General features: G+C 38.7%; 1 protein-coding gene across 1 annotated transcript in view; it reads left to right on the top strand.

The window, feature by feature from the left end:
- EPHA3 (EPH receptor A3) overlaps window positions 1–20971 on the top strand; it is a 773721-nt gene that overhangs the window by 687697 nt on the left and 65053 nt on the right. The window contains exons 10-11 of the mRNA XM_039481726.1: window positions 14429–14553; window positions 19035–19197. Of these exons, the coding sequence (XP_039337660.1) occupies window positions 14429–14553; window positions 19035–19197 (288 nt within the window). The remainder of the gene's footprint in view (window positions 1–14428; window positions 14554–19034; window positions 19198–20971) is intronic.

The following is a 20971-nucleotide window of genomic DNA, read 5'->3' as shown; positions in this document are numbered from 1 at the left end:
TGAGCTGTGTGTGGATTGCTTTGAAATCCCTATATGAAAAGAGAGATCAGGGTTCAGCTACATTGGGAAACTCAGCAGGTTTGGAAACAGTTTTCAGTTTTAGCAGCCTGTCTGGCTTTCCACTTGCTCACCTGAGCCCCCTGGGGGGAGGATGGGGGCAGAGCTTCTTTTAAATGAGCTTGGAAAACCAGAATTTTCAAGACCTTTTGGGGGGGAGTTATGCCCCATCCATCCAGCTGATCTAGTTGTGTGAGTGAAAAACACTTTTGAGATCAGTCACTGAAAATGACTTCAGAACATAGTCATTTCCCTCATGTGGATGGGGCCCATAAATGCACAGTATTATACGTTACCCATCCAAATGCCATTTGCCTTAATGAGCACATTATTCTGACTCCATGATACAATTGTGACTAACAGCCACTCTGTCCTCTGCTAATGTGCAGCATTTGTTTATTATGATAATTCACCTCTTTTTTTCCGCTGAGGATGGTGTCTGTGTCTCTGGAGTGGACAGTCCGGATGGAGGTGGAGTGGGGACACCTGGACAATGGGAGGGGTGGGGTCTAAGGGTCAGTCTGTTTAAAAAAAAAAGAGAGAGAGAGAGTGTGTGTGTGTGTGTGTGTGTGTGTAAAACTAAAGACATGGCTTTTGCTGTTTATGGTGTCCTGATTAATGCACTGGACTGGGACTCAGTAGATCTGGGTTCAGTTCTTGGATCTGCCACAGACTTCCTGTGTGACCTGGGGGAAGTCACAATCTCTCCTATCTCCGTTTCTCAACTGTAAAATGGTGATTCCTTTCACCCATATTTTATCTATTTAGACTGTAAGCTCTTTGGGGCACTCCTCTTACTATAAGTTTGTACAGTGTCGAGTACACGGGGCCTGGCTGCTAATTGGAATCTCTCAGCATAACTATAATATAATTATTAATAATAAGATGCATTGCATATATTAACTCATTTTGAGGGGTCCCTGTGAGAGGATATGGCTGATAATCAGGTCTCTCCTCTTCTATATTTCTCTTTCTTTTCTCCTACACCCTCTGCATTTCTGAAACTCATGAAGAAGAATTTAGTTATCCTGTGTCTGTTGAGCCTTATAAAAGATCCACCAAAGAAGACAGGAAAATAGATATCTGCAAACCAAAGAGCATTGCATAGATCCCTAAGCATGGTACTATAATTCTTGGGTATTCCGATTCACTGAACTTAAAATTACTCTATAAGATCATCTCTTCTTGCTTATATCTGGATTGTGTGGAATCAAGGTGCTCATTTCAGCTAAGACCATGTGGTCTGACTTGTATGCACATAAGAATTCTCTATACTTTTCTCTGCATTCACCTGTATGCTGATCTTTAATCCCATTAACATCCAGTGCACAGGTAAGTGTTGCAATAAGATTTTGCTTTGAATCATTCTCAAAATATGTAAAGTATTTGCTACTTAACAGTGTATTCAGGACAAAAAAACCTGTTGGCAGTTCCACAACAGTTTGTCTGTTCACACACTTCAGTTGATACGCCTTGAGATTTTTCCATGCCGCCAAATACACTTAATTCCAGACCCATGTGTGTTACAGGTTTCAGAGGGTAAAACTTCAAGATGAGGCATGACTTGGATCGCTGGGGTGTGATTAGCCCAATGTGCCACTCATTTATGTTCTGCTTTCTGCAATTCCTCAACTGATGTCTGTTGCACAAGATATTTTACAGTTCAGACAGAATACCTGAAGCAGTTTCTCATTTAGAGTTAATAGGCAGCTGACTGGCAATGTGTTCTCGCACAAATGTGTCTGCAAGTGTAAAGAGGCCAGTGCAAACGTTGACTTTTCAGAACCTATTGTGAATGTTGATTCCATAACATTAAACACATTCTAGTTCTGTGATGCTCATAATCCTACTCTCATGCTTCATGCTATTGGAGGAAAATAAGCTATATGGTATTCTTTATGTACTGAGCACTGATAATATGTTGAGTACTAGACAAGAGAGAGATCACTTGATCATTACCTGTTAGGTTCACTCCCTCTGGGGCACCTGGCATTGGCCACAGTCAGTAGACAGGATATTGGGCTAGATGGACCATTGGTCTGACCCAGTACGGCCGTTCTTATGTTCTTATGTACAGACATAAAGGAAGACATGGCCTGTGCCTTTGGGAGCTTAGAATCCATATCAGATGCAGGCAGTCTAAATCAGAGAGATAGACACCTTCTAGAGAGGGAGATGGGTTATGCGTGTGTGTAAATATGTGTTATATGTGGTAATTCAGTGTTGAAAGGCCTCATGGAAGAAATGTGGTTAGAAGAGGGATTTGAAGAAATGAGAGGGATGTAGTTTAGCTCACAAGGAGAGGAGGAGGAATTCCAGACATAGCCATGGCATGAGGGAAAGGATACTAATAAGGAGCATGGAGTGGAAGGAAATAAGAGAAAGTGTTTTCTGTTTCGCTCAGTCCAGCATTGTAAATGTAAGTTCTTTTTTGTTCTATTTGTACAGCACCTAGCAAAATAGAGTCTTGGTCTATAATTTGGGCCCGTACGCACTATGATAATACAAATAAATAACATCCAACTGAATACATTTTAAAACTTATGATGAGAATTAATTTGGCATCCTCTTTTGAAGTGTCCTACTTTTGGGATAAGCAGAGTGGGCTCAATTTCCTTCCAACAGCACTGTGGGTAAATACTATTCAACCTGTAGAACAGCATGGTTCGGACATTCCTCTCTCCTTACATGCATAGAATTAGTGTAACAGTTCTCCACTAAGAGTCATGTGAATGTTTTAAACAACTTAGCTTTGCCTGTGTTCACGCTTTCATGTTTGCTTGCCGTGAGCAGAATCACACGGATCCTACTTTACTGGGATTAAAGCTTTAAAAAAATCTGACTTTAAGCTTGCATGCCCAAATATTTATGGGCCACAAAGCTGAATCTGAGGTTTATGCTCATCCAGTCAGAGAAAGTCAATATGATTTCAAGACACAAAGGGAAAATAGCGTATTTGAATTGAGGGCCACACAGTGTGCACCAAAGAGCAGAATGTTGCCCATATGTGATGTGTATGAAAATTAAACAGGATAGAAATTGTTTGTGCAAAATGTGAAGGGGAAATGGCAATGATGTGCCTTAAGCTAGCAATAACATAAATAACTGTTGTATGTTATTGCTCGCTTAGGGCACATCACTGACATGACATTTTTTTCCCTCAGAATTCTGTGCTGTCTCATTTTGTGGAGCCAAATCATGCAGTGACCGTAAATGCAACTCGATATTGAATCCAACACACAGATTACATGGTATTCAACCTGTTTGTGTGTCTCATAACATTTTTTTGAATTATCAACTTTTTGAAGTTTGGAACACAAAATAAATGGGTTTTCAGGAAGGATTTGGAAGACGAGAGCTGGTGACTTGGTGAACTACAGTATCCAAGCAAAGAGGTTGGTATGAAAAAACGTGCAGAGATGCTTGAAGGCAAAACTGATGGATATATCCAGGCTGGCATCGCTGGCAGAGCAGAGGGGATAAATGGCTGCAGATAGAGACCTACTGGATGGGTTACACCTTACTTTTCTGAAGTGCGGATCATCAAACTACTATCCGAGCTCTGACTTCACCTTGGAAACAACCATTTAAAAAGAAAGAATTGTTTTACAACCTTATTACAATGCAGAAATCCAGTGGGCATCTGGAGCAAACTCCTCAAATCACCTCAGAGTTAGGATTTTGCCTTCCTTGTATCTGGTGGCTTGAGGGAATAGGCAGCTTTGTATAAGATATATTGCAGTGAGTGAGGCCTTTAGCGCTCTTAGAAATGTCAGACGTGTACCTTAGATTATGTTTAGGAACTATTAGAGCCTGATGCAAAAACATGCTTTTTTGTATAACACTAACATACAGTCTTTAGCAACTCACATACAATGTATGATGTTCTCTGTTTAAATATAATCAATTTTTAGCAATGGTTGTATGCACTTTACAATCTGTATCCTAAGACAGGTCCCTTAAGTAGATATATCTTTTAGGAGACACAATATGACAAAGCCACAGATGTTTGGTGCATGATATATTTCTTTCTTTCCCAATGGCCCTTATAAAAAGGACCAGAAGATAGACTTATTAAAAGTCAACTAATGACATGATGTAGGGAGCCTGTGGTTCAGTGACTGTTATTACAGCTGTGCCCCATTACATATTGGATACCTAGCACATGCCTGTTTTCTGAATGACATTTATCTTTTGAGTTTCAAACATTCCTGGCATAAATAAGGATTTTACGCTTTTCAAATGTGTTTTACAGTTCAGCCCCGGGGCTGCTGAAGGATCATTTTAACTCAAACACGCATCCTGTAGCAATGCAAAAAGGGAAGTGTAGGAGCATCCTCCATGCTCCCACTGTTATTGGATAGAGATGATCCCCCTCCAAGCCTTTGATTCCAGTCCCCACAAACCTTTGGGAAGCTATGCCCGGGATTTGACCTTTATGGCTGACATTGATCTCTTCAGTGTGCCAAACAACAGCTTGGGTCTGAACTCTGCTCATCTCTGAGAAAGTTCCAATATGGAGCTTGTGACCGATGTCCACCATCTCCCACGCCTTGACTCCCACCCTCCTTACCTTTTAAGTGGAGGTTTTGGAATGGTAGATTGGATGTCAATGGATAATCATCAACAACGTTGATCCACGTATCCATTTATGTTTTAGTATGCGTTTCTTTAGGTTCTAAATGCAAGGTCATGTGACACTGAGGATCTCTGTGTAAACTTCTCAGTTATTTAAAATAATAAAAAAGAAATAAATTACAGCAAGGAGAATATTTATTGTCAGGCTAAACATGTAACCGTCCCTTATTCATCTTATTATTTTTTCTTTCAATGCAAAAGCACTAATATTGCAAGGTGAATGATTGGTGAGAGAGGCAATCACTATATGTCTGAATTGTAAAAAAAAAAAAAAAAATTACAACTTGCATTGCCTCTTGAAGCTTGTCTTTATTAGACAGCTTGCAAGCCTGGTCAGTTAGAAAGACAATTCTAAAACTACCTGTTTCTTTGATCCACACTGCAAACATCCTTCTACCGATTTCTGGCCAAATCCAACATTCCTTGTATGCTCAAAACTCCCACGGCAGCCAAGGGGAGTTTTGTGTCCATAAAATATGCAGGACTTAATAAAATCCTCCTCAATTAAACTACAATTATTGATTTAAATCTGTGAATCCTCTTTTGTTGGAAATCCTATATAGAGTTTGGTTTGTAGGCCTTATTGTTCATGTGAGTCTGAGGACTTGTCTTCACTACCACACTACATGGGTGCAGCTGCATCGACATAATTACTCCACCTCAACGAGAGGCGGAAGCTATGTCGGCAGGAGAGTGCTGTAAGTTGATGTCGCTCAGGGGAGTGGTTTTTTCACATCCCTGAGCAATGTAAGTTGCATCAACTTAGGCAGTAGCGTAGACAAGCCCTAAAGCTCCTCGACCTCATCAGACTCTTGTAGACTGGCATACTCTGAAATCCAAACTTATTCTGTAGACTTTTGACACCGAGTAACTGTTTCCAACCTGCCAGTGGTAGAGGTGGCTCAAAATGAAAGGCTGTAGGGTTGTTTAGTTTGGACACCGGCATCTCTCCTGGAAGTGCTTAGAAGAGTGGAAGTCACCTTTCATTTATTATGAAATGCTTTCAGCCTGAAGCATTTAAGTCCAGAGCAGGTTGCATTTTTTTAACTGGAGTTTACCAGTGCAAGCAGTTTAGCAGCTCATGCAGATTAGATCCTTTAAAGCTGAAGCTGGTGGGCAGCCGCTCTGTGCAAGAATAGTGCCATTCAGAGATAATGTAAGAACTGAAAATTCATCTGCATTGGTGTAACCATGAAATGACAAAGAATTGTGGAGAAGCAGAGTGAAAGAAAAGAGAATAATGTCTCTAAAATAATTAAGATTTCATACTATTTTTAGATTGTTTCTGTTCACTACGTGCCCCAATATTCTGAACAAGACTGAAGCTGTTCTGATGACGTTTGCTGGCAGACCAGTTAAAGGACTTCAGGTCTGCTGCCCAGAACAAAAAAGATGTTTGTCTCAGAAATCCTTAACCCAACAGCGCCCATTCAGGGCAGGAGTTCAGTTTAAGATACTGGCATACACACACAAGTAGTTCTTAATGACATTTCTAAGAAATTGGAGGGATTTTTCCAACTGAGGTGATAACTTAGTTTCCCGAAGAGCAATAGCCTAGTAAGCATCTGACAGTTGGTGTTGCAGTCATGGTGAATAATTCCCTCTTTCCTGAAAGCTCACACCAGGAGGCACAAGACTATAGGAAAGCATGAAGTAACCTGACAGTGGGGTTGGGCAGGGGAAGCTAAACTGGCTGGCTAATTGATATAGCCTTAAAAATATTGAGTGAAAATATGAAGTGCTGAGAAGCTTCCTCTCCCTCCTTCTTGCCCCCTCCCATTTCATACAGAGAATAGAAAGAATAACATTGTTGTTACGAGTACCTCAGGCTGAAACCTTATGAAAGCATACGGGAGGTTTCCCTCCTCTGTGAAATAACTGTGAATGCCACAGAACCATACTTTTTAGTTTCTTTAGTGAGTGCCTTGTGCAGCCTGATACTTCTCAAATGGACATGGTGTGTCCGTGATTTATCACCCACATGTTAAGCATATGAGTAAGTCAAACATTTTGCCTGTAGTGCAGCAGGTGTTTAAAAAGAGATAGCAAAAACATAGAGAGAGAGAGGTGAGGATGTGAAAATGCAAAACTTAATAAAGCTGGCTTTTAATTTAAAAATGGATCGTTATGGTGAGAAATTACCCCTGATACTCATTTGTCCAGTGACAGCTGCTGCCCAGAACGTGGCTTTCCTCTGTGCTTACGAGTGAAAGTAACCAGCTGTATTTTAGTGCAGTTCCTGTTGGAGCTTCTTTTTTTCCCCTTTACATTCTTTGCCCTCCCCTCTTTTCTTTGTCATTTGCGCAATGCCTGCTGTCATCCCAGGCTCTGCAGCCAAGCGCTATACTCCTCTCATCTGCAGAATACATTTGAGCCTTCCTCTTTGTGATGCAAGAGGCCATCCATGCAGTGCAAAAGTTCCTTTAAAAATGTCCAAAATAAACAGCTTAAGTGTAACATTGTTGTAGAATGTCACACGTGTCCAGAACAGAACCTGTTATTCCACGTTGTCCCAGAAGTTGCAGATTAGCTGGCAAGGTCCAAAAGCAAAAGGCTTCCCAGAGAAAGCTTTCCTCCCAGGTGCCTATTCTCAGGAGTGGAGACTGACTTCAACAAAAAAACAAGCAGAGCCACAGGATTTTAAGACAAAAAGCCTGGTTTGGAATACAATGAAAACCAGCCCCTTATAATCCAGGTTTGAATTCCACGTCTTCCAAAGTTAACATGCCCCCTGCTAACATCTCTTCTTCCTCCTCCTACCATTGGATCTTTCTGTTTTCTTTTAGTGTAAACCATTCATTCCTGACAGCCCTCTGTCAGAAACCATTACCCTTTACATACGCCCGAGTGTGTCCCACCAAAGATTTGATCCAGATCCAGGGTAAGAGCACTGTATCCTGACATGATGCTCTTGGACCCAGGGCTTCATACAGTCCCAAATTCCAGTCCTCTGGAGAAAAGAGAGGACAAGAAGGGTGAATTTCTATTTGGTTTGACGATCGCTTAATGACTCTACAGAATCAGATGACATTTCACAGTGCACGTCATAAAAATATATTGAGTCTGTAGTAACTTAAACAAAAGGTGCAAAAACACATACAAAAGTGCAATGTTAGTTTAACTACATATCCTGGAGATTAAAGGGTAAAGGACTGTGTCTGTGCACACATTCAAGAGTGGGATGATTGTATCTGGGGGAGGGAGGTGTAGGGTTTAGCAGGTTTCCAAAGATGTCATTAAAATAAAACTATTTCCTTTCTCTTCCACAAGCCTTATGAGGCACCTGATACAATGCTCAGTTTGTACCCTTTTTGGAATGCGCTTAACCTTGTAATTATTTGTTCTAGCAAAACATTATATATGGTGGCAGCATGTTTAACTGCACTTCATTAAGAGAGTACATTGTAATGCAATCAAAGAAAATTCCTTATTAAAAATATTTCAACTCCTGCTTTTTTATAAGCAATATTAAAGAATAAACCATTGTTAGATACCAACCTAGGATGGGGCGGGAGTCACAAATCTAAAGAGAAATGCAATGTTTCATAAAGAAAGAATTTTAATAGAAGTTATTGAGATATGCAGATGTGCCTCCACTGCCAGTACATTTGACTGTCCAACAAATAGAATGCTGGTTGTTAGTGGTATGTTGATAAAGCCAACATTGTGAGAGCCCAGGCTCAAAACCATCCATGTATTGGTTTCTCCTTGCTGTAAAGTCTGGTTGAAAGAAAAAAAATGGTGTTTGTTTTTTTGTTGTTGAGAGAGAGAGAGAGAATTGTTTGTGAAAGATGCTTGACTGAGATTAAACACTTAAGCTTTTTATTTAGCCATGTAGCACTGGCAGCACGCAGATTTCCCCAGATAGCTCTATGATATGAACGTGCCTTCTGTATTCTGTGAGGCATACATGTGGAAAAGCAGTTTTTTCTTCATGTCCATTCAGTCCTTGGTTTTTCCAGTGGGACTTCTAGCAAGGGTGCCGGTAGTGCCAGTGATGGGTGGTAGGTTTTTTTGTGATTTGGACATTGGCACTCTGAGAACTGGGCTAAGATCACCAACTCATTTTGCATAGACCAGCAAACAGTCTCCAGTTGGTGGTGTCTTTTTGTCACTACAGATTTGGGATGAAAGTGAACAAGTGGTGTTGAGAGTGGAGGCTCAGTATCTCATTACCCAAGCAACCCAAACCCTTAGTGTAAGAACTTAAATCTATTTAAAATACATCATTCCATGTCAATCTCTATAGAGCTTCCCTATAGAGACAGGGGACATAGTCTCTATAGGGAATGGGGTGGGGTTTATTCAGATTATAAAGTCAAGATTAGGTAATAATGTCATCAGATCACAATAAATAAAAAGTCTTTTTTTTAAATAGTTCAGGGGAAAACCTGCATTCAGGGAACATTCTTAACTAGCTAGTGCACCACTCCCTATGCCTCAGACCCACTCTTGAACAAATCCTCTCTAAAGCACTAATTTTCCATCCATTCTACTTGAATTTACTTAGAGTGCCTTATCCTTAAAGATACAGGGCCAACTTCAGCCCTGATATAAGTGAGTGCATCGCCATTGGAAGACAGTGGCCTGAACCCTTTTTAGATCTAAATCCTACATAACTTTGAGATTTTTAATAAAATGTAATTTGTGACCAGCAGGACTAAACAAGAAACAAGATGGCTTTAAACATTTCACCAGTTGCATATACATGGCTTCCCAGAGTTAATTCTGAACTTTCCCTCTCATAGGACATGGAAATTTCACTTACAGTATATACATCTGTAAACCAGTCACATATGAAAACAATAACCAAGAAATAAAAACGTCAATAAGGAGATTTATATACAGCTGCTATTAAACTGGAGGAAAACAAATGATCTGTTCGGGTCAGTTTCTCTGGGAAATCAATTTCAGCAGAGTTTTATTGTCCTCTCTGCTAGACCCTTCATGTTACTTGCTTGCACTTTTAACATTATGAGTGAAGAGGTTTTTACACTTGTGAGCTTAAGCTCCCTGGATCACTGCAGTCCATACAATTTGTTACCTTTTCAACATCCATGTCCCCAGTTGCCACAAAAGTCCAACTAACAATATTGAATGCACAAAGTACATTTCCCCAATAAACCTATACTGCATTTTGTCTGAGTTCCCCTAGTGTTGGGAGTTCTGTCTGTGCATGTTAACTGAGTAGAGTGGTCAAGAACCAGTCATACAGTATATACACAAATAATTTTATGGATATATACATTGCACATGTGTATTGAAAATATACATCCATCCTTACTCATGAAGGAAAATTAATCTCTCAGTACTCACTCGCGATGTACATATGCAATAAGATTGTTATCAAAAAACAAAAAAACCTACATTATGAGAAAGTTAAGGTTGATCATAGATACATCACACCATCAATACAAACATTGGAACACTGATATATGAGGCTTTATCCAACACCCAATGATTCCCGTGGCAGTCTTAACATGGTTTTCAGTGGACGTTTATTACAAGTCTTAACCTAAACATTTTTCCTACAGTCTTTCCTTGAAATCTATATACGTTTTCCTAAGTAAAACAGTTTCATTTAGATTACCTTTGAGTTGTGTTAAATGAATGTTTACACAATCAGTTCACAAAATGCCTGTTTTAGCAAACTATACGGATAAAATTGTCTGTGTTTACATCAACCCAAAATGTCTCCATTGACAAAGTATATTCAAAACATTCTAGCACTGCATGTTTTCGTCAGCATTTGAAGAAAGTAAAATCCAAATGACATGTTAAAAAATTGATTTTTATTTTTAATTTGAAGCTGTTCTCTGCTGGTCCTGCTGATAGGATACACCTTTCTTCAGTCTGAAGTTATTCTAATTATTGAGAATGTGCAGGTTGGAGAGAGAGCCTCAATCTCTACCTCTTACAGTTATTTGAAGGACCTAAGGACTGATGTTCTCATTCTTTTTTAAAATAGTTTATACTGTCAATTACCTTTGACTGCCTCTTCTCACTTTAAATATGCATTTAAGTCCCATTGACTGCAGTGGACATAAGCATGTGCTTAAGTGGTGTCCTGAATAGGGATGATTTCCTGAATAAGGACCTAAGAAGCTTAAACTTGTCCCCTATTTCCAAGAACAGACTGGAAACCCCATGCCGAGATTATATGGAAAATGGACAGAACATTTCTTTAGAAAGTAAATTGCTCTTTATTATTCTTTATATTTTTCTCTGCCCCAAAACATTGAGAATTCAGTTTATCATTCAAAAACAAATAACCCTTTCCCAAACTAGATAAGCTGTTTCTGCAGGAGCTGGAGGTTAATATATTTTTTTAATGAAATAACATTTGCAACCCTTTTAGAGAAGGGACAGCTTAGTAGTTTAAACATCAGATTTCAAATTCCTCGTTTTCCTGGCAGGTTAGGTTCAAGATCCTGGGATAGCCAGCTGTAGTCAAGTAATATGCTGTGGGTTGAATGTTTCAGATGAGACCAGTACTTTGTGTGGACATTAAAGATCTGTAGAACCATAGAATCATCTAATCCAGTTCCCTGCACTCAAGGCAGGACTAAATTATCGAGATCATCTCTGACAGGTGTTTGTCCAACGTGCTCTTAAAAATCCCCAATAATGGAGATTCCAGAACCTATCTAGGCAATTTATTCCAGGGCTTAACCACTCTGACAGTTAGGAAGCTTTTCCTGATCTCCAGCCTAAACCACCCTGGCTGTAATTTAAGCCCATTGCTTCTTGTCCTATCCTCAGAGGTTAAGAAAAACAATTTTTCTTCCTCCTCCTTGTAACAATCTTTTATGTACTTGAAAACTGTTATCATGTCCCCCTCAGTCTTCTCTTCTCCAGACTAAACAAACCCAATTTTGTTGATCTTCCCTCATAGGTCATGTTTTCATTTTTATTGCTCTTCTCTGGAGTTTCTCCAGTTTGTCCACATCTTTCCTGAAATGTGGCACCCAGAACTGGACAAAATACTCCAGTAGAGGCCTAATCAGCATGGATTGTTTCTTGCTTACAATACTCCTGCTAATACATTCCAGAATGATGTTTGCTTTTTTTGCAACAGCGTAACACTGTTGATTCATATTTAGCTTGTGGTCCACTATGACCCCCAGATCCCTTTCTGCAGTACTCCTTCCTAGGCATCATTTCCCATTTTGTATGTGTGCAACTGATTGTTCCTTCCTAAGTGGAGTACTTTGCATTTGTCCTTATTGAATTTCATCCTATTTACTTTAGACCATTTCTCCAGTATGTCCAGATCATTTTGAATTTTAACCCTATCTTCCAAAGCACTAGCAACCCCTCCCAGCTTGGTAACATCCGCAAACTTTATAGGTGTACTCTCTATGCCATTGTCTAAATAATTGATGAAGATATTGAACAGAACCGGACCCAGAACTGATCCCTGTGGGACCTCACTCATTATGCCCTTCCAGCATGACTGTGAACCACTGATAACTGGGAGCGATTTTCCAACCAGTTATGCACCCACCTTATAGTAGCTCCATCTAGGTGATATTTCCCTAGTTTGTTCATGAGAAGGTCATGCGAGACAGTATAAAAAACCTTACTAAAGTCAAGATACACCACATCCACCGATTCCCCCCATCCACAAGGCCTGCTACCCCGTCAAAGAAGTTTGTCTAACAGTATTTTTGCTGTGATTAAAATTTCCCTCCCATCTATTCCACACAAGTACCGGTGCACGTACCAGTTAACTGCTATGTATATATAGTTTCTAAGATTCTTCAGGATCCATAGGATAGAGAGGAGCTGTATAAATGTAAATTGCTATTGATAAATATATAGCGAACACTTTTCTAATAAACTGGTGTGAGATGTGTTACTTGTAACATCCATAGAGATGTATAAATAAGTTTAAAATAATTAACACACTGTTATAAGAAAGCTTTAACACAGCACTTATGAAGTACATACAATTATTTAGGTCTGTCTCAACAAAAAATTATAGTAAATTTTATGATAATTTATTAGAGAAAAGCCATTTCTGTTAATCATTTATTAACTATTAATAATTTTTGTGAGTGTTAACTTAATGGGAAATGTTACCAGATGGGGTACTGGGCTTGATATGCTGTTCAAATACAAAAATAACAAATACCATTAATTAGAAGGGCATAAAAATTACTTACAAGGGCATAAAAGCAGCAAGCAGGAGGGGTTGACTTAACATAGCACTTGCTATACTACAGCAGTCCAAAAGGCTAATCACACTGATACTTTGCCTCTAGCAGTGGCCTATACTTATGGAAGTGTGGAATTACCCAAGGATATACATTACAAACCAATCCTATATACCTCGCTTAATGCTTTTCAACAAGCACAATGAGCTTGTAGATGTGGTCAATGTAAGTAAAATTAAGATATACCTCCCCTCCCCCCCATCCTCCAAAACCCCAGGCTCATTAATAGTGTAATTGCTGCAAGATAAAGGTTTACTTAAATTTGAATGAAGAGAGAATATTTCTGAAATGCAAATGTTGTTAGGGAGTATATTGCAAAGAAAAGGGTTGAATATAAAAATACAGTATATAGAGTACATACATTTGGCTGGGGTGGATATATTTTTTCAATGTTCCAGTCCTTTAAAGAGTTTAGCAAAATCAAGTATGATTAGAAATGGAGGGGTTGGTTTATTTATTTAATTTTTATGAGAACAATTTGTCTGGCATTTAGAAGTTCTCCTGCAGCATTGGAAATCCAACCATAACAGCACTATGCTAATACTTGGGAATGGATAATAGCTGAAACTAACAAATCTACCAACAGCAAAAATATCATAGTTGCTGAGTGACCTCTCCTACCTGATGATGGCCAATCTTTGGCCAAATGTATCCAGTGAAGTAAATGGAAGCTTTGCCTTAGATTTCAAGAGTCCAGGATTTCAGCGCTGGTTTGGAAAAGCATCCAAAAAATGGTGGTCTGAAGCTTAATTGAAATTCTTTATGTTGGAAATCTCATGAGATCAGGATTTTTACTGCCAGACCTCTAGTACTTCCAGGTTTTGGATGGTGGAGTAGTGGGTGGCATGCCATAGCTTGTCATCCATACTTGTGATTAATGTATCTCAGAAATAAAATTACTGGCAGTGTAAGTTTAATCACATGTACTTTGCATTTTAGATTTTTTTTTTATTTTAAAAGGAACACTGTAAAGGAAATGCAATGTATGTGGGAACAATTTGCACCAGGGGAATCCTTACCAAATACTCTCATAAAAAAGGATGTATTCCGCAATATACTGCTGATTATTATTAACTATGGATACCACGAGACTCCTTGTATGTAATGTATTCCAGTCCTGTCATAGCCTTGCATATGAAAATGTTATCAATGATCTGCGAAGCCTGGTAATAATAATGCTGCAACATTATAACAAATAGGTAGTACCGTTATTTTGGTTTTTTTTTTTAATATATCAGATGTATTTTATTGCTTACATTATAGTAGCAGATTGAAAACATCTGCTGTCTTGCCACTAGTCCACCAGTAACAGAAAGTCTCAGCTCACTTTCCTTCAGGCCAGTATGCTTCAAGACATGTGTACCAAGACTATAATACAGCTGCTGAGTGTTGATACAGGGCCAGGCCTATACTCAGGAGTCTTTTAAATGGAAACAATACCTCCTTGCCAAGGATTAGAACAGTGATAAACTCCATTTGCTTTTTTTCTCTCCCCTACCTTCCTCTCCTTACAGCCCCGTCCCCCATCACAATAATTAGGAAAGACCGGACATCCCGAAATAGTGTCTCTCTGTCTTGGCAAGAACCCGAGCAGCCTAATGGCATCATCTTGGACTACGAGGTCAAGTACTACGAAAAGGTGGGAGGAAAGGATTGAAGGGGAGGTGTGTGTAATGAAATAATTTCTTCTTCCCTTCACTAAAGTTGGTAGGATGCACCCATTCACTCACAGTGGCAACTAAATATTGACACTGTTCAATTTAATATAATAATAATAATAGGGAGAATATGATGAGAATATGAAATAAGTTGGTAAGTAGTGTTGTGCATCAAATTCATGTCAGAATGCTCCAAAGTTAGTGTAGAGATTAAAACAGGTGAAATGTAAAGCAGCCTTTTCCTTCTCAATTGTATTTACTCAAATATATTATGTTTCATATAAGCATGTACTAATGAGATGGTGTTTCAGTGCAGCATAAACAATATTTGCAAAAATGCGAATTGAGAGGAATTAGATCTCTCTGCTTAGTGTCTTGTTTACAATTTACATCTCTCCAATAAAGACTGGGAGACCCATTGCGAATGACTGAATTTTGCTAATTAGTGAATAAATGAATACATGCAAAGGAAGAAAATAAAACTAGGGAAGTGCATCACTAAATATACTTTGCTTTATTTTGACAATAGTATTATATTTTAAGTGGTTTGTCGATACCTCATATATTTTGTAAAGATAATGAAGTCTCAGGGCTTGTCCACACATGCAAATTTATCTGGAATAAAGAAGGGTGTGGATTTAAATCTGAATATCTCTTCCTGATTAACTTCATGCGTGGACACTCTTATTCCAGAATAAGAGTACCTTATTCTGAATTAGTTTAATTCAAGTGAATTAAACAAAGGGCTTGTCTATACAAATACTTAGCTCTTGGCAAGCTGGCTACACAAGTGTTAAAAGTGAATTTTTACCACTTTTCCCCCATTATTGACATTGTAAAACCAACACAGCTACGGGAGTAGAACAAAATAAAGCCCCAGTTAAGCATGTGCTTGACGCTAAGCATGTGAGTAGTCCTGTTGTAATCAGTGGAAAGATACATGTGCTTAACGTTAAGCACATGCTTAAATTCTTTGCTGAATTGTGGCAGGCTCAGTCCTGCAAATCCTTACTCTCACAATTACTCATTAATGCAAATAGATCTTCTGAATCAATATGTCTACTCACTTTTATTAAAAGTTTGCTACTGTAGGTCCTAAGGGTGCCCTATTTTGATGTACAGCTATATAGAACCTGGGCATATATTGATATCTTCCAAACCAACTGTCTGGTTATTAAAATTATTTGCGGAGAAAATTAGCAACTTTTCCCATATGGATAAACATATGTACATGTTACACAGTGGTTGGTCATAATGACTTGCATAAACTGTTTTGAAAATGTACCCCAGAATTACCATCGATATATATGGCAACTAGGTTTTAATAGCAGTTTCGCTCGATTAAGATAGATGTGCCCCTCAACAGTGATGCTGCCATTTGTGCCGCAGATTAATTTAAAAAAAGAAAAGAGAAAGAGAGAGAAAGCGGTTTGTGATCTTGAGGGTAGAGAGCAAGCTATAGACAGTTGGATTTAAGTTGCATTCAGATTCCAGCTCCCTCATTTTGGGGGCTAGGTCAGCTATGTGATGTGAATTTTCTAAGTGCTGTCATATTAGTGTACAGTTTAGATTCTGGATGAAGGGGGATATTATTGCATTTATATATTGCTTTTGAAGAGGTTTCAACTCCTTTTTGTTCCTTATGTGTGCTCCCCACAACAGTTACATAAAACATTCCTTCTAATACAGTATAAAAACGATGTATATGAAAAAAGAACATAGCCTTCACTCTTACTAATGTTGCCACTATAAATGTTAAACTTAGCTGAAGTACCTTCAATAAAATATAGATTAAAATTGCCCAATTTTCATTGCACATGAAATACTAACAGCAGCAGGATTTTTTCACCATTAAAGATGGTATCTAGTATACTATGAGGAAATGCTTATGTAGGATAAACTTTGCAGGTCAAGTTTTTAATTCATTAACAAACCGAGTGTTTGGTTAAAGTTCTGCCTGGCAAAGACTCCCTTTTTGTATATTCTTGCTGCTTGTGGTGAATAGAGTGCAATATCTCTGAAGTTCCTCCCCCATGAAAGATAAACCAAGGCTTGTGTGTGGTGTTATGCTGATTTGATTACTGTTAACATAAAAATTGACATATAAAACATATGTCTTGTGCAGTTTACCATAAACTAAGATATTATGATATCCACCATATCGCAGTTTTGAACATGTATTTACTGAGTAGCGTTGAGTGGTATTAACGAATACAACCATGACCATGTGTTCTCTTCTCAGGTGCATGAATGCATAAGGAAAAGTTTGCATTGCATAGAAATAACTTAGTCAGATAAAACTGACTATCCATTCAAACTATATATACACCTATTGTACTGTTTGATTTTTTTATCTGTATATTTAAACATTTAATTTAAAGCTTTATTTTGTTGAGAGGGGCAGAAGTTCCAGATAAAATGAATTACCAATTTCTTTTTCATTCTTAGTCTGAAAGCAAATGGACCATGAGAGAGGCTTTTGTAGATAATTTTTCAGGGATAAATCTAGTCCAATTTGCACTCACAAGGAGTCCTATTTAAGACCCTTATTCTGGAAGGTACTTAAATGTGTGCATACTTTTATGCATGTGAGTAGTCTTATTGATGTCAATTAGATCACTCACATGCTTAATGTTTGGTACATGCTTCAGTACTTTTGTGAATTGGGATTTGAGTCTCTAAAGGTGTGTCTACACTTCACATTAAGCCCAGGCTCACACTCAGGTTTGAAACCAAGCTCCCTTCGGTCCACGCAAATCAGTTTTACTCAGGTCCTTGGGAGTTAGGGGATGGAGGGTGGATCGGAGGCCATGTCCCACTCTGACTTGGGTCCAAGACCTGACATTTTGCAGTGTGGACGCAGCTCAAGCTGCGGATCTGAGTTAGGTCTGTATAATACAGTATGGACATTTGTACAACTCTGATACCTGGGCCCAGCAAATGTAAAACCAGGTTTCAAATATAGTGTGGACGCTCAAGTGTGGGCTTGGAAACAACAAGACCACAAGCTCGGGTCCCACAGACCTGGATTTACAAAGTCGTGTAAATATGTTCTAAGGCAGCCCTAATTAATAGAAGTATTCATGTGAGTAAAATAAGCATGCCTTGGCCCTGAGAGTATTTAGGGTAGTTTCCAAGCTCAGTATTGATACTTCAGTACTCAATTTAGTACTTTCATGAGTATGTATGGTACCTTCCAAACTCATGTTAATGCTCTGTGAAACTTTACAGTAAATGCAAAGTGCTCTCAGCACGCACCTGAAATTCAGTTCAGCTGGCAAAACTCAGTGAACCCAGCAGTCTTCCAAGCAATAAAGCAACTTTTGAAACAAAAAAAAAAGAAGGAGTTTCACATGAGCCTCTGTGATCGAAAGCAGTTGAGTTCCTCACCGCTCTGCACATATATAGCTTCTGTCCAGGCTTTTCCTGAGGTGGGAACCAGCTGCCATTTTAGGAAGCCAAAAACACCATTTTAGCACAGCACAGTCTTAGAACTACAAACAATATAAAGCAGCAAGTGTTTAAATCATTGGACTATGTGGTTACAGGTGGGTCTGAGTCATTGTCTTAGCAGAATTAACTCTTTGCAAGGTATAAAATGTGCCCAAACTCGCTAAATTGTCCATTTTTACATACAAAACACTCTGTCAGAAAAATAAATATATAAAACACTAATATAGAGATTTGTGGTGTTTTTTTCTGACAGTGCTTTTTGTGTGTGTGTATACACACAAATATATATACATATAAATAGTGTATATATACACATATATAGATATAGATCTATTATTCTGTGGCAGAGAGGGAAAAAAAGCAGATATGTCTGATCTCTCTGATTCTTACAGCCCAGACCTCACCCAGGCAAAGCCTCCACTGACTTTAGAGTGTTTTGGCATGAGAAAGGACTGCAAGATCAGGTCCAGAGTTTAAGTGCTATATAGTTCTATTAACCTGTGTGTAAAACTAAGGTAAAGTTCTTGAGTAGTATTCTTATTGCTATAAAGGTAAAAAATGACTTGTAAAACATATAGCAGTAAAAGCTGAGCCAAAGCTATAGGGCTGCAAGGCACTAAAGGGTCTAAATGGACTTAAATTGGCTTCTAATTTGGTGCAGTTGGAGATGCTAGATTTTATGGGTTTTAAATAACATTTTTATTGTCATTTTCATGTAATAGTACAAGTGAATAGTATAGGCGAAGCAATAGCAAAATGTTAAATAAAATGTCTCATAAATAGAATATATAGTACCAGGTAAAAGAATCCCTAATGATTTGAGATTCTTGCTCATCTGCAGTTCCATGATGATTTAAATTGCATGGCTGCACAAAATTTACTTAGTTCGTAATTGTAGTACAGAAAAAACTTGACAATGCTTCTTGGGTAATATTGTGGTAAATAGGGTGTTGCTTTAATTGATTTGGAGTATGTTGGGTTTTAATGTAGCAGTTTTCTTTCCCCAAAGCAGGAACAAGAGACAAGTTATACTATTCTGAGAGCGAGAGGCACCAACGTTACCATCAGTGGCCTCAAACCTGATACCACCTACGTCTTCCAAATCCGAGCCCGGACAGCAGCTGGATATGGAACAAACAGCCGCAAATTTGAGTTTGAAACCAGTCCAGATTGTATGTATTATTTCAAATGACTAAGTGTTTTCCTGCCCAATAATGGCTAGCTTCATTCCCTCTCTAGTTTAGTTTAGCAAATGTGATTTGTAACTATTTATTATGTGTCTTTTTGGGCAATATAACTATATAGTTTTATAGTTTACCATTAAAATTGAAATATGCTGTATAGAGTATACTGTAAATAGCACAGGTGATATTTTCTTCCATTCCCTGTCCTATCTGATTCCCATTGCCAGAGTTAATATGATCCTATGCTCGATGGCAACTCCTGCTGCGGAAGGAAGTCTGATACAGTAACAGCCTCATAATGTCATAATATTCCAAGCTTGTTGCCTCACTCTTCAAACTGTAAAAACTCTGTGCTCCAGCAGAACGAGGGTCTCATTTTTCCTCTATTCCCATAAGTCAGTGCATAACTATCCTCATCACCGAGGAGCATAGCTGCTTGCCTTAAATAGCCGTGAGGTGAATTTGGTATAATCAGGAGAGGAAGGATGGTGTTTCAGTTAAATCCCAGGGCTGGATTTAGACAATCGAAGTTGTATTCCCGTACACACAACATTTCTGTGTGACCCTTAAGCAAGTCATTTAATGCTGTGACTCAGTTTTCTCTTTTATAAGGTGGAGACAATACTTATCCACCTGACTCTTGTAATATGAGGTTTAATCACTAGCCTTTATGAAACATTTTGAGTGTTTTAGATGGAGCTACTATAGAAGTACAAAGTTGAGTGATTATTTTATTTGTTCCATTAGCACTGAAAGAGCCGGTCCTGTCTGAAGTTAGAAAGTCAAAAGAGCAATTTTAAAGACTTAGAGATGTTTTTAAAGGAAACACTAAAAGTTATGGTGTCCAATGTACCTTTCCTGATGTTTCTCCTCTGAGGAAAGTTTGGGCCCAGTTTTCAAATAGAGGGTCAGCAATAGCTTGTTGAAATATTACATTTCAATTCTAAGGGCATGTCTACACTTAAAACGCTGCAGTGGTGCTACTATGCTGATGGCAGAGTTTCTCCTTCTGGTGCAGTTAATCCACCTCCAGGAGGGAAAGTCTACTCTGCAAAATTAATTTGATCTAAGTTACGTCAATTTAAAGCCACCACAGTAATTACATTGCTTTTGCATGTCCACACTATGAATCTTGTGTCAGCGGTGCACATCCTCATCAGGAGCACTTGCACTGATTTAACTGTCAGTGTGGGGCATTGTGGGATAGATTCTGAAAGGCAGCAACAGTCGATGTAAGGAACTCAGTGTCTACACTGACACTGCATCGACCTAATTGCATTGACTTAAGTGCCGTGCCACTCACGGAGGTGGAGTGGGCATGTTACATTGGTGGGAGGTACATTTTAATGTAAACACTTGCAGTGTTAGGTCAATGTAAGGCAGCTTACACCAGCCTCTCTTTGTAGTGTAGACTAGGGCTGAGAGTAGTAGCTATGTTGAAGGGAGAACCCCTTCCGTTGACATAGCACTATCTACACTGGGGGTTAGGTTGGTATAACTGGGTCGCTTGGGGGGCAGGGGAGGGTGGATTTTTCACCCCCCCAAACAACGTAGTTATTCCGATATAAATTTATAGTGTAGACCTGGCCTTAGATCAGTACATAGGTACACAAGCTGTGCATTTAGATACTGATTCAGCAGTATACTAAGTATGTATCTCATGTTAAGAATGAGTTATTCCATTTAAATCAATACTGAATCGAGACCATAGATACTTAGGCCCTAGTCAAGCAAACATTTATGCACATGCATAACTTTGGTC

The sequence above is a fragment of the Mauremys reevesii genome, linkage group 1, assembly GCF_016161935.1.
Source record: "Mauremys reevesii isolate NIE-2019 linkage group 1, ASM1616193v1, whole genome shotgun sequence".
Classification (NCBI taxonomy): Eukaryota; Metazoa; Chordata; order Testudines; family Geoemydidae; genus Mauremys; species Mauremys reevesii.
Note: the sequence above shows the minus strand (reverse complement) of the source record. Positions and strands in the feature narration are given on the sequence as shown.